This window comes from Abramis brama, assembly GCF_963993115.1.
Source record: "Abramis brama genome assembly, chromosome: 23".
NCBI lineage: Eukaryota > Metazoa > Chordata > Actinopteri > Cypriniformes > Leuciscidae > Abramis > Abramis brama.
Genome location: NC_139985.1, coordinates 5,779,556 through 5,794,305, shown reverse-complemented (window position 1 = coordinate 5,794,305; position 14,750 = coordinate 5,779,556). Strand labels below are relative to the sequence as shown.

The window sequence follows — 14,750 nt, the reverse complement described above, 5'->3', positions numbered from 1 at the left end:
CATAGACAATTGGAAACGTTTTTGGGGCAGACCTGACCTGTTGAAAAGAGATGGTATTCATCTCTCCTGGGATGGTGCTGCTCTTCTCTCTAGTAATATGGCACATAAGTCTTAGAGCTCAAACATGACAATCTGGGGCTCAGGTCAGGAAGCAGACAGACTGGCTAAACCGACCGTCTGCTAGCTGTCTCACGTCACCAAGGTCAGATAAATCCCATCACATAGAGCCTCTTTCACCTAGATATCATCATCATCATCATCATCATAATATAGAGACTGTTTCTGTTCCCCGAATTAGGACATACAAAAAACTTCCAAACCCATCTAAGGGTAAAAATTGAATTGATGTTCGAAAAAGATAACGAGAAAGATGCATTGGGACTGGCATTTAAAGACATTCTTAATTCTGTTGGAGTTAGACAACATGTATCAGGACCTACTCATTGTCTTAATCATACCCTAGATCTAATATTATCACACGAGAATCAATGTTGATGCCGTTGAAATTCTGCAGCAGAGCGATGACATCTCAGATCATTATCTAGTCTTGTGTAAACTTCATTTAGTCAAGGCTGCAAAGCTGACTCCGTGTTACAAATATGTTAGACCTATCACTTCTGCCACTAAAGATTGCTTATTATTAATAATCTTCCTGATCAGTTTCATCATCTCAGCATCCCAGATCGCTTAGAAGAACTCGATATTGCGACAGAAACTTTTAACTCTCTCTTTTCCAGTACTTTAGACACAGAACTTGCTCCGTTGCGCTTAAAGAAGATCAAAGAAAATAGAAAAATGGAGCGCAACTGGAAAAAACTAAACTAGAGGTATTTCACATTTCAAGGAAAGAGAGCTCGATTGCATACAGATAGGCCTTAAAAGCTGCTAGATCTGCTTATTTTTCAACCCTATTAGAAGAAAATAAACAAAACCCTAGATATTTATTTGAAACGGTGGCTAAACTAACGAAAAATAAAGCTTCAAGCCCAGATGTTTCCAAGCAGCACAGCATTAATGACTTTATGAACTTCTTCACTTATGAGATTGATCAGGGAGAAAATTATAACTATGCAACCGTCTACTACAGTATCGCATCAGGCAGTGCATTGTAGTGTCCCTAAGGAAAAATTGTACTCATTCATTGCTATAGAAGAGGAAGAATTTGTTCAACTCGTTAAATCATCTAAATCGACAAATATGTATGTTAGACCCTATACCGACTAAGCTACTGAAAGAGATGCTTCCAGAGGTCATAGATCCTCTTCTTAACATCATTCATTCATCTTTGTCATTAGGATATGTTCCAAAAACTTTTTAAGCTGGCTATGATTAAACCGCTTGTTAAAAAAACGCAACATGATCGTACAGAATTAGTCAATTACAGGCCGATCTCGAATCTACCTTTTCTGTCAAAGATACTAGAAAAGGCGGTATCCTCACAACTATGTTCCTTTTTTAGAAAGAAATGATATCTGCAAGGATTTTCAGTCAGGATTTAGACCGTACCATAGTACTGAGACTGCTCTCATCAGAGTCACAAATGATTTGCTCTTGTCATCCGGTCGTGGTTGTATCTCTCTATTAGTGTTACTCGATCTCAGTGCTGCATTTGATGCTATTGACCGCAACATTCTTTTAAATAGACTCGAAAATGATGTTGGCATTAGTGGAATTGCATTAACATGGTTTAAATCATGACCGTTCTGACCGTTATCAGTTTGTAGCAGTAAATGAAGAGATGTCTCACAGATCACAAGTTCAGTATGGCGTACCACAAGGCTCAGTACTAGGACCGTTGCTTTTCACTCTGTACATGCTACCCTTGGGATATATCATTAGGAAGCATGGAATTAGTTTTCACTGTTTTGCTGATGATACTCAGCTCTATATTTCTTCACGCCCTGACGAAACTTACCAATTCACAAAATTAACGGAATGCATAGGTGATATAAAAAATTGAATGACTAGTAATTTCCTAATACTTAATTCTGAAAAAGAGATTGTAATTATTGGACAAAAAACTTCCTCACATAATAATCTAGAATACTGTCTAACACTTGACGGCTGCTCCGTCAAGTCTTCGTCGTCGGTTAGGAACCTGGGTGTGCTCTCTGATACCAATCTTTCATTTGAAAGTCACGTGTCTAGTATCTGTAAAAACGCATTTTTCCATCTTAAAAATATATCTAAATTACGTCATATGCTCTCATTGACAAATGCTGAACAATTAGTCCATGCGTTCATGCCATCAAGGCTAGATTATTGTAATGCTATTATGGGTGGTTGCCCAGCACGCTTAATAAACAAATTACAGCTGGTCCAAAACGCAGCAGCTAGAGTTCTTACCAGAACCAGGAAGTATGACCATATTAGACCAGTTCTGTCGACACTGCACTCGCTCCCTATTAAACACTGTATACATTTTAAAATAATGCTGATTACTTACAAAGCACTTAATGGTTTAGCTCCGCAGTACTTAAGCGAGCTCTTAACGCATTATAGTCCTTCACGTCTATTGCGATCTCAAAATTCCGGCCAGTTGATAATACCTAGAATATCAAAATCGACTGCTGGCGGTAGATCCTTTTCCTATTTAGCACCAAAAGCTGACGGGGAAGATTTCAGAACTAGAGACACGCATCCAAGCTTTAATCGAGGTTAATTGTAAGAGTGCAAGGGTTTTAGATATTGCTTTGGATACGAGTAGCTTAGTGAACTCTTTACATTGTTCGGTTCCGGCTGAAGTAGAGCCCGTGCAGCAGGGCAACTGGGTGACGGTGAGGCGCTGTAGTCGCGGGACAAAACACTCAGTGAAACACCCATTGTGAATCCTGTTGAATGTGCCCTGGTTATTGGTGATTCTATTACACGGAACGTGAAAATAGAGACACCAGCCACCATAGTCACATGTTTGCCGGGAGCCAGAGCGCCTGACATCAAAGCAAATTTGAAAGTGCTGGCTAATGCTAATTGTAAATTCTCTAAGATTATTATTCACGTCGTCATAAATGATGTTCGACTCCGCCAGTCGGAGATCACCAAAATTAATATTAAAGAGGTGTGTGAGCTCGCAAGTACGATGTCAGGCACTGTAATTTGCTCTGGCCCCCTTCCTGTTCGCAGGAGTGATGAGATACTTAGTAGATTGTCCTCACTCAATGGCTGGTTGTCATAGTGGTGTCCGCAAAATAATACAGAATTCATAGACAATTGGAAAAGTTTTTGGGGCAGACCTGACCTGTTGAAAAGAGATGGTATTCATCTCTCCTGGGATGGTGCTGCTCTTCTCTCTAGTAATATGGCACATAAGTCTTAGAGCTCAAACATGACAATCTGGGGCTCAGGTCAGGAAGCAGACAGACTGGCTAAACCGACCGTCTGCTAGCTGTCTCACGTCACCAAGGTCAGATAAATCCCATCACATAGAGCCTCTTTCACCTAGATATCATCATCATCATCATCATCATATAGAGACTGTGTCTGTTCCCCGAATTAGGACATACAAAAAACTTCCAAACCCATCTAAGGGTAAAAATTGAATTGATGTTCGAAAAAGATAACGAGAAAGATGCATTGGGACTGGCATTTAAAGACATTCTTAACTCTGTTGGAGTTAGACAACATGTGTCAAGACCTACTCATTGTCGTAATCATACCCTAGATCTAATATTATCACATGGAATCAATGTTGATGCCGTTGAAATTCTGCAGCAGAGTGATGACATCTCAGATCATTATCTAGTCTTGTGTAAACTTCATTTAGTCAAGGCTGCAAAGCTGACTCCGTGTTACAAATATGTTAGACCTATCACTTCTGCCACTAAAGATTGCTTATTATTAATAATCTTCCTGATTAGTTTCATCATCTCAGCATCCCAGATCGCTTAGAACTCGATATTGCGACAGAAACTTTTAACTCTCTCTTTTCCAGTACTTTAGACACAGTTGCTCCTTTGCGCTTAAAGAAGATCAAAGAAAATAGAAAAATGGAGCGCAACTGAAAAAAACTAAACTTGAGGTATTTCACATTTCAAGGAAAGAGAGCTCGATTGCATACAGAGAGGCCTTAAAAGCTGCTAGATCTGCTTATTTTTCAACCCTATTAGAAGAAAATAAACAAAACCCTAGATATTTATTTGAAACGGTGGCTAAACTAACGAAAAATAAAGCGTCAAGCCCAGATGTTTCCAAGCAGCACAGCAGTAATGACTTTATGAACTTCTTCACTTATGAGATTGATCAGGGAGAAAATTATAACTATGCAACCGTCTACTACAGTATCGCATCAGGCAGTGCATTGTAGTGTCCCTAAGGAAAAATTGTACTCATTCATTGCTATAGAAGAGGAAGAATTTGTTAAACTCGTTAAATCATCTAAATCGACAAATATGTATGTTAGACCCTATACCGACTAAGCTACTGAAAAAGATGCTTCCAGAGGTCATAGATCCTCTTCTTAACATCATTCATTCATCTTTGTCATTAGGATATGTTCCAAAAACTTTTTAAGCTGGCTATGATTAAACCGCTTGTTAAAAAAACGCAACATGATCGTACAGAATTAGTCAATTACAGGCCGATCTCGAATCTACCTTTTCTGTCAAAGATACTAGAAAAGGCGGTATCCTCACAACTATGTTCCTTTTTTAGAAAGAAATGATATCTGCAAGGATTTTCAGTCAGGATTTAGACCGTACCATAGTACTGAGACTGCTCTCATCAGAGTCACAAATGATTTGCTCTTGTCATCTGGTCGTGGTTGTATCTCTCTATTAGTGTTACTCGATCTTAGTGCTGCATTTGATGCTATTGACCGCAACATTCTTTTAAATAGACTCGAAAATGATGTTGGCATTAGTGGAATTGCATTAACATGGTTTAAATCATGACCGTTCTGACCGTTATCAGTTTGTAGCAGTAAATGAAGAGATGTCTCACAGATCACAAGTTCAGTATGGTGTACCACAAGGCTCAGTACTAGGACAGTTGCTTTTCACTCTGTACATGCTACCCTTGGGATATATCATTAGGAAGCTGATGATACTCAGCTCTATATTTCTTCACGCCCTGACGAAACTTACCAATTCACAAAATTAACGGAATGCATAGGTGATATAAAAAATTGAATGACTAGTAATTTCCTACTACTAAATTCTGAAAAAGAGATTCTAATTATTGGACAAAACTTCCTCACATAATAATCTAGAATACTATCTAACACTTGACGGCTGCTCCGTCAAGTCTTCGTCGTCGGTTAGGAACCTGGGTGTGCTCTTTGATACCAATCTTTCATTTGAAAGTCACGTGTCTAGTATCTGTAAAACCGCATTTTTCCATCTTAAAAATATATCTAAATTACGTCATATGCTCTCATTGACAAATGCTGAACAATTAGTCCATGCGTTCATGCCATCAAGGCTAGATTATTGTAATGCTATTATGGGTGGTTGCCCTGCACTCTTGATAAACAAATTACAGCTGGTCCAAAACGCAGCAGCTAGAGTTCTTACCAGAACCAGGAAGTATGACCATATTAGCCCAGTTCTTTCTTTGAATCAGTCAAACTAACTTTAGCTGGACAATAACTTTATTCTAGAGCTGCTATAAAGCCAAAACACTTTACTTTAATTTCCTGTTATCAATGTAAAGCTGCTTTGGAACAATCTACATTGTTAAAGGGGAAATGAAGCAGTCAATCAAGTTTACATGATTTACAAGATGGATTTCCACTATAATCAACAATTATATAAGAAACATGACAAATGTAAACATATAAAAGAAAAAAGAAAAAACGTTATATCTTTCGTGGCCAGGGCGCCACCATTGTGCAGTATTCTAACATGTGACGTCACGGGGTTGGTTGGCTTTAATAAACCTGGCTGAATGTAGGAATATCCCGACATCAAACTGTCTACACCATGATGTTTTGACCGCGAACAACTAACGACTTCACGTTATATGTTATATACAGCAGATGGACTCTGACACGGTGGGCATCGCAGTACAACAGCCACACTGGCACCAGGTAGCGTTGCTTACCCGCTCTTCGCCCCAAACCACCACCTGCTGTTCGACATAACGACGTACCACAGCTCGGTTCCCACGCCGTATCGGCTCAAATGCATATATTAATACATGCTAACTTACATGGTGTTGACGAGACAGGAATATGATGGCAGACATCGCAAACAATGTTTCCATGTGCAGTTTGTTAACATATAACGTTAGACGTCTTCTTTGTGTCTGGTAACGTAACGTTACTAATAAACTTCACTAAGTTAGCTAAACACTAAGTTAGCGTTAGCTAGTTCATGCTTACAGCTGTTAGCTAATAATGACTGTACCTAACGTTAGTTTGCGGTCAAAACATCGTGCTGTAGACAGTTTGATGTCGGGATATTCCTACATTCAGACAGGTTTATTAAAGCCAACCAACCCCGTGACGTCACATATACAATACTGCACAATGGTGGCGCCCTGGCCGTGAAGGATATAATGGTTTTTCTTCTTTCTTTTATGTTTACATTTGTCATGTTTCTTATATAATCGTTGATTTATAGTGGAAATCCATCTTGTAAATCATGTAAACTTGATTGACTGCTTCATTTCCCCTTTAAAAGCACTATATAAATGAAGATGACTTGACTTGACTTCGAGGGATATATCCACGACATAATATGCAACCGATTAGAGAATAATTTAATCAAAATTGAAGCTAAAGCCTATAGGTCCCAAGCAGCAGCCGCCTCATACGCTGACCATTCAAATGGGAAACACACAAATTGAAGAACAGCTTTGTTCATGCACAGCAGGGTAAGTGAAATTTGAAAATCTAATAATTATAAATCAAACAGCTTATCCATAAATCTTGTGGAATACACACAAGACATTAGCCTGACCACTTTGCAATGATAACATTCTCCCGCTTATATTTTTAGCGTACCAGGCTACTGCTCACACGTCATGGAACAAACGAGGGTGTTTTTGTTAATCCTGTCGACATTTAGTTGTGAATGGGGCCTCCCACACTGCTTGATCCACGGCCGGTGAAGCAGTCGATTCTGTTCCCTACCGGAATTCCTGTTCCCCCTCAACGAGCCGTGTCAAAGCCTTAATAAACCTTAATAAATCAAAGCCTTAATAAACATTACATTGAAATCGGTAATAACGTTTTAAATTTGAAAAGAAATAATCTGGATTGAATTGACAGATGGGGAAAAACTCGCTTCTAATAAAAAAAAAAAAAACGCTTAAATTTCGGGAAAAAATACAATCCTTTTTTAACTGCTTCTTTCTCGTATTCAGTTCTGATGGTACGTATCGGCAACTACGCATGATTTGTAGTATGATTGCGTAAAGGGAACAGGAATTCCGGTAGGGAACAGAATCGATTGCTACACCGGCATTTCTCCCCTTGGGTTTTAGGTTTCAGGAAGGGAAACAGTTCCACCCCCCGTCCAAACTTTTAAGATACCGGGTATCAGATTTGCACAATCCATACGCACAACGCTTCGCCATGTTTCCCTCGCTCGAAAACTTGCCAGACCTCCCGCGCCTATTTACGGTTGCTAAGCCATGATTGGCCTGTGGCGGTTTTCGGGCGTGGCTTAGGGAGCTTGATTGACAGGCGATCTAACCAATCATAATCCGCCATCCGCCATTTTGTCCGACAAAGCAGTCAGGAGAGATAGCAGATTAACATGGGAGGATCTATTTGGAAAAACGGAATGTAATGACACCTTTCCGCGGTTTAAAACAACATTCCTTCTTATGTTCATTCATGTTTATTTGATGCTATAAATGAACTAGAAGGAAGAGATGATCGGTTCACGAGCAGCTTTAACTGATGTTCTACAGCGATCTGTCAGACACATTTAAGAGCCACAAAACGGTATGTATCGTTTAAATTTCTTTTAAAAAATGACCAAATTTGAAAGGTGAGACTTTGTTTAATATGTTTAATATCAAAAGTAACCGAAAAGTAACCTGGTCTGTCCTGTCTGTCAGCGTGTTGTCGTTCCTCTCTGCTCCGCGATGTATTTTTCACTGCGTGAGAACATGGTGTGGCGTGAGAGCAGCGTAGCTTGTCGGACATAGCGACGGTAACTAAGGGGGGCGGGTCTTTGCGAAGGGTCAATTAGGCTAATAAAGTAATGATTAAAAAAACACTAATGCTTGATCAAGAGCCTGGCCCGGGCTGAGGATAGTGGCGGAAAATCTCGTGGGAGTCTGTGTGTTCCAGGTCCCTCCAGGATCAAGCAAACGCTGGATGCAGAACCTGAGTTAATGTGTCTGCCAGGCCAGGTCTAGAAGATCTGGAGTCTCTGTGTGTCCAAAGTCCCTCCAGGATCAAGAGTTGCTGCCTGTGCCAGATCTCTCCAGTTTTGATGACAGTGAGTCATTATTGCTTTGGTTCATGTTATTTCTGCCATCTGTTATTTTCTATGCTCTATTCTTTTTGTTATTACTTTCGGTTATAAATATGATTTGACATTAACTGCTTAAAAATCGGAAAATTATATTTGTTGTACTATTTTCATCTTTAATTGTATTGATTAGGAGGTGCTGCTCTAATAGTCATTCACAGAGATGTTTCTAATAATTTGCTATACATTTTTCTTCATTTTAGAAAAAGCTAAAAAAGGAAGGGAGACCACCTTTGCTTTGAACTTTGAGCATTGTAACTTTGCAGATGTTTTTTATGCTCAAACAGCAACATTACACACTAACTAAAGTTAAAAAAGTGAAATCATAATCAACCACCCCTTTAACTAAAGCCCTATTCGCACTGGATTAGTATTATCTTGGGACCACGTGTGATTTAGAAATTACCCCCCACATCTGTATTTCGTGTGGCGCATTCGCACGGGATAAGCGAAGCCTGTGATTTTACTCAAATTTACTGACTTATCTCCCGGATATGATGTCAATAGGCTATTGCTTGGAAATGTCTTGTCGTTATAGGTCTATCTGTATGAAATATCATAAACAGAAGAATGTTCCTTATTGCATGCTGCTAGTCATTCATCTCCATCTAATCATTCTTTTTGTTTTTGCTCTTCTGATGGTTTTTAGCTTTCTCTTTCTGCAAATTTTATAGTTGTATGGTGTAGCCTATAGTGATATGACCCAGCACCCAAAATACTATCAACACACTCCATTCTTCGCAAAAGGTGGATAAAAAAGCACACAGGAAACAAAAACCTTGAAAAAATTATATACGACCCCACCAAATCACAGAGATGCCGATTCAAAAGGGACTAATATTACACATACAGCAATGCTAGCTGGCATCCCTTACACCTAGAAGGTTAAGTTCCCCTTCGGCTGTTTTTTCCAACTTAAACCGATCGATACGTGAAATACACCTAGATAAATGTATAATGGAAGACATTTCACTGTTGATGGCGGGAATTTAGCTGGTGATGGCTTATAAAATCATGACTAGCTGCTACCTCAAGTGAGCACAATTTGTGCTGCACAAAACATATTGTAATTATTATTATTTTTTTGCACAGTTGTTAGACCTTATACTAAAGCTTAACTTGATGAGTAAATGAGTAAATATATATAATTTATTTTCTTTTTAAAACTGCAGACTAGAGAACATAACAGCAACTAATTGTAAAGCGCTTAGCCATTTTTGTCTCGTGCACTGAATCTACAACAAGCTCAGCGTGAACATGACATGCTCCCACGGAAGAAAATGTTGAAAAATAACCCCTGAAATGATGTGGAAACTAATTGATATTTAGATAAATATATTTCATACATCATAGCATATTATAATAGGCCTACAACTTATTAGGCCTATATATTTATAGAATAGCAAAGTAGGCCTAATCAATATACAAGACTGAACCACATAGATGTGAAATATAAAGGCTATCATGGTCATTTTGCCAACAATGAACCATGGATTTGTTTAGTTTATAATACGTTTTATTTTTAACTACAAACAGATGAACTAGAGGAACTAACCAGCACTATGAGCACCATTCTCTCTGGAACACTGGATATTGTTGCACCTATTAGATTAAAATAGGTCAGAGAGAAAAGTAAAGCACCATGGTACAACAATACTACGCGTGTTCTAAAGAGAGAAACCCGTAATTTAGAGCGTAAATGGAAACAAACTAATTTAGAGGTTTTTAGAATCGCTTGGAAAGACAGTACGTCACGTTATAAAAAGGCCCTAAAAGTAGCCAGGGCTGAGCACCTCCGCAATCTAATAGAAAATAACCAAAACAATCCTAGGTTTTTATTTAACACCGTGGCTAGACTAACAAATAAACAAGCGTCACCTGAACAAAATATTCCGTTACAGTTTAGTAGTAATGATTTCATGAATTTTTTCACTGAGAAAATAGAAAACATCAGAACCACAATTGTAAACGTTCAATCCTCAATCGCGCCTTATAACTCAGCCTCGATTATCACCCCGCAAGAACAATTACAGTGCTTTACAACTGTAGAACAAATAGAGTTAAATAAACTTATCACTTCCTCTAAAACAACAACATGTTTATTAGATCCCATACCAACTAAACTACTGAAAGAAGTGTTACCTGTAGTGGAAGAGCCTCTCCTCAATATTATTAACTCGTCTTTAACTTTAGGTCATGTTCCAAGAACATTTAAACTGGCAGTTATAAAACCACTCATTAAGAAACCACAATTAGACCCAAATAACCTAGCAAATTATAGACCAATTTCAAATCTTCCTTTTATGTCTAAAATACTAGAAAAAGTTGTCTCTGCCCAACTGGGCTCTTTCTTACAAGAAAATGACATCTATGAAAAGTTTCAGTCAGGATTCAGGCCGCACCATAGCACTGAAACTGCGCTCGTTAAAATCACAAATGATTTACTCTTAGCTTCTGACCAAGGCTGTATCTCAATACTAGTTTTACTTGATCTTAGTGCTGCGTTCGATACTATAGATCACACAATACTCTTAGATCGACTACAAAATTATACTGGTGTTCAAGGACAAGCATTAAGCTGGTTCAGATCATAACTATCTGACCGCTACCATTTTGTCTATTTAAATGGAGAAAAATCGATCATAACTCCAGTAAACTATGGAGTGCCGCAAGGATCTGTGTTAGGCCCTCTATAATTCTCAATATATATGCTGCCACTTGGAAATATTATAAGGAAACATGGAATTAGTTTCCATTGTTATGCTGATGACACTCAAATATATATTTCATCACGGCCGGATGAAAACGCTAAATTATCCAAATTGACAGAGTGTGTTAAAGATATAAAAGATTGGATGACAAGACATGTTTCCTTATATAGAACCTGGGCAATTCCACGCAAAACTGTCACATCCATAACGCCAACACAATGCCATGGTATTTAGTTGGCGTTATGGATGTGACAGTTTTGCGTGGAATTGCCCACCTCTTTGTCATACTCTCTTAAAATTAAAGGTTTAGGGATAAGTTATGGGTAGGGTTAGGTTTAGAGATAGGGTTAGGGTTAGGATTAAATTTTCAGACAAATTTTCATATGTTGATCCAGGAACATATCTTACTTGGCAAAATCACAGTGACTGGTGCTGTTTTTAAGAGATGTTTAAAAATGTATATTCCTCCTTTTCAACCGTTTAGCTGTCAAAGCTGCAAATCCTGGTGAAACTGATAGCCACAGGACACCAAAAACAAGTACGTATTAACAATCGATTAATCGCTGCGACTGAAAACTTAACTTTGCACATGGTGATCAATCGATCTGATTTCTTGGTGACACAAAGAAACATGGCTGATCATGGCACTGGCGGCCACCAGCGGGGGGATTTTCCTGACCAGACTCATGGGCTTCTGTCTGTTCTGCATCAGTAAGTTACCTATATGTGGATGTACAGTAAACTGACATTTATTTGTAACAGTTTTAAAACCTGTTAATGTCACCCCGTTTTGAGTATAGATGTGAAAATGCACTAAACTTAAATATGGCTGTAACTCATGAATGCTTTCTGAACTTCTTTTTAAAGAAAACACAAAAGTGGACTTCAAAAAATGAAAGTGTATAAAAGTTATAGAAATTTAGATTTACTGTAAAGCAAATGTACTGTACTAATCAGTTTTATTTTATACAAAATATGTATTTTTGAAAAATCATTTGGATGCTAAAATTACTTTAATAAAAAAACAAAGCCATATGTCTAATCAAGTTGTGCTCCAATTTTAAAGTTGATATCTCAAAAATGGAGGTTCCTGTGGGATGTTTGGGCGCTATACGTCACAAAATCCTCTCCTCTCACAAAACAGAAAAATCATTGAGTCTCAGACCTTTCCAACAATGTGTTTTGTAAAACTTAGAAAAGGATTTGATTATAAAATAGTGCAGTAAATTTGGAATATTACAACATCCACTAGGGAGAGAAGCCAGCTGTCACAACCCTTTAATTTAGATTTAATTTATTGTTTCCATGGTAACATCAAAACAGTTTTGACAGGATGAATTTTGACTGTTTATGCTTTTGAATGATACCTAATTTATAATGATTACTAAAATATGTAATAGGAAAAATAAGATAATATATAAGTACACCAAGTGTAATTAACAGGTTTTAATAATAAATTTGCATCACAACACATTAATGCATTGGTGTGGTATATTTTACTAGGACAGAAACCAAGAAAGAAGAGGTAAGAATTTTCTAGTGTACTTTATATAGGTGCTTATTTGTTAAAACATTAAAATAAATGTGTACTTTTATTATGTTTAGTCCTATGAATACATCTGTAGCAGCTGTTTCCCAGAGCCCAGGTAAATACAAATGATAATGTGCTGCATATTATGAGTATTTTTTGTGCAAAGTATGTTTTATAATTTTCATACAGTACAGAAGTTAAAAGTTACAAATGGTTGAAATGAAGATATTGTATTTCTAATGTGGCAGATGAAGATGATACTGAAGACAATGAGAAACATTCTGAAGAACATGAGGTGAGTACTAGAGACCTGTTTCTTCTAACTTTTACCATATATACTTCTCTTTCACTTCATTTTCATATGTATATTCTTTGTTCTCTATAGGAAAAATTGTACCACGTGTACTGCACCATCCCTGATGATCCTGTAAACACTCATATGTTATACAGTCTGGCACAAATGCCAAATCATTCTCTGCTAATTTAATTTCTCTTTTATTATATCATTATAATGAAATAAACTGTCATTTAAAGAGATTGTAAATGTGTATTGCCTATTTATACACACACACACACACACACACACACACACACACACACATATATATATATAAATAAATGAGTACACCCCCTCTGAACATCAATATATTTTTCTCTATTTTTAAATGATGACAATTGCATTTAATGGAACGATGAAAAAATCCTAAGAGTGACGATGAAAATAGGCCTGTCATCAATATCTGTAAAATAAGAAAATTAGCCCTCTAAAATAAATACTTTTTATTTTTTTATTTTTTACAGCATCTGCTTCAGTTATTAAGGAAACAGACACAGTCAGACACATGTGTGTCTTTAACATAAATGGAAGAGAAAGTTACTCAGTACAGAGCTCATCATGTCAGCTCTCACTCACTGGATCTCAGATCAGTATTTGGTCAGAAGATCAGAGTTCATCTGTGAGAATAACCAACGCTATCTCACGACCAATTCGTACGAGTGAGTAAAATGTGACTGATTCGTATGAATTCATATGACCTCACTCGTACGAATTCGTAAGATTTGTCTAAAACCCAGTGACGGTTAGGTTTAGGGGCGGGGTCAGGGGTAGGTCATTCGTATGAATTCATACGAATTGGGCAACTCGTAAAATATTTACGATTTAGCAAAAAATCTTACAAATTTGACGAGTGAGGTCCTACACTGTGAAGAAGTCACAAGTTCGAAAACAATCTTCTCATTCTGATCCAGTGACAGCCCAGAGTAAAAAAAAAAAAAAAAAAAATCCATATTCATATTTGACCGGTGTATAGATAGACATGATGGAAATATAGCAGTTTATGGGGTTTACACAAACAAAATGGTTAAACGAGGGTCAGTTTTATTTGTCAGGTATCAGGTCACATGCAATATTTTCAAACTTTATATTTCAATATTGTAACTTCACCCTGACCCAATTTTGAATTCTGTCAGCAGTTTTCATACCAGGCTCTCTAACTTGTAAGTAATATTTTTTTGTTAGCTTAGAGATAAAACTGTACCTGTGGCCATGTCTGCATCTACTGGTTCCTGTAGCTCAACTAGATCTTCATATATATGTTTGATGCAGGATTTACATAAGTTGATAAAAAGTAGTTCATTGTATTTTAATTATCAAAATGTAAATTATAACTTGCATCTCTACTTGTAGATGATTTTGTTATACTGTGCACTGTTACAGATTTTGTTTTAAACAACTTTGTATATTATATTTTTCCTCTGTTTGCTGTTTATTTAGCAAACCAAAGGTAGATGATGTTGTAATCTTCACCACGTGAAATGATTTTTGACTGAGATTTCTTGTTTGTTTTATTAAAGTAAGTGTTGCACTTGGATTCTATCTCTGCTTTGTCCTTGCCTATACACTACAGTAAGTGACTAAAACATTTACTTGAGCTACACTGAAGCAATTCAGGTTCAGTAAGGGCTCTTGTTCTGTGAATTTTAGAAGTTTCTGTTTTCCATGTCAACCTTTTATTTGTCAAGCCTCAACTCCTAGTGAAACTGCTGTTTTTGGAAGACCAAAACCAAGTGAGTATCACCAAT

The 14,750-nt window shown here is 37.3% G+C and overlaps 1 protein-coding gene across 1 annotated transcript in view; it reads left to right on the top strand.

The window, feature by feature from the left end:
• The window catches only part of LOC311074680 (uncharacterized protein), a 55,163-nt gene extending 41,967 nt beyond the window's left edge, over window positions 1–13,196 (top strand). Inside the window, exons 10-13 of the mRNA XM_084101465.1 lie at window positions 12,641–12,662; window positions 12,743–12,783; window positions 12,917–12,963; window positions 13,054–13,196. Coding sequence (XP_083957591.1) covers window positions 12,641–12,662; window positions 12,743–12,783; window positions 12,917–12,963; window positions 13,054–13,155 — 212 coding nt within the window. The 3' untranslated portion in view covers window positions 13,156–13,196. The remainder of the gene's footprint in view (window positions 1–12,640; window positions 12,663–12,742; window positions 12,784–12,916; window positions 12,964–13,053) is intronic.
• The last annotated feature ends 1,554 nt before the right edge of the window (window positions 13,197–14,750 follow it).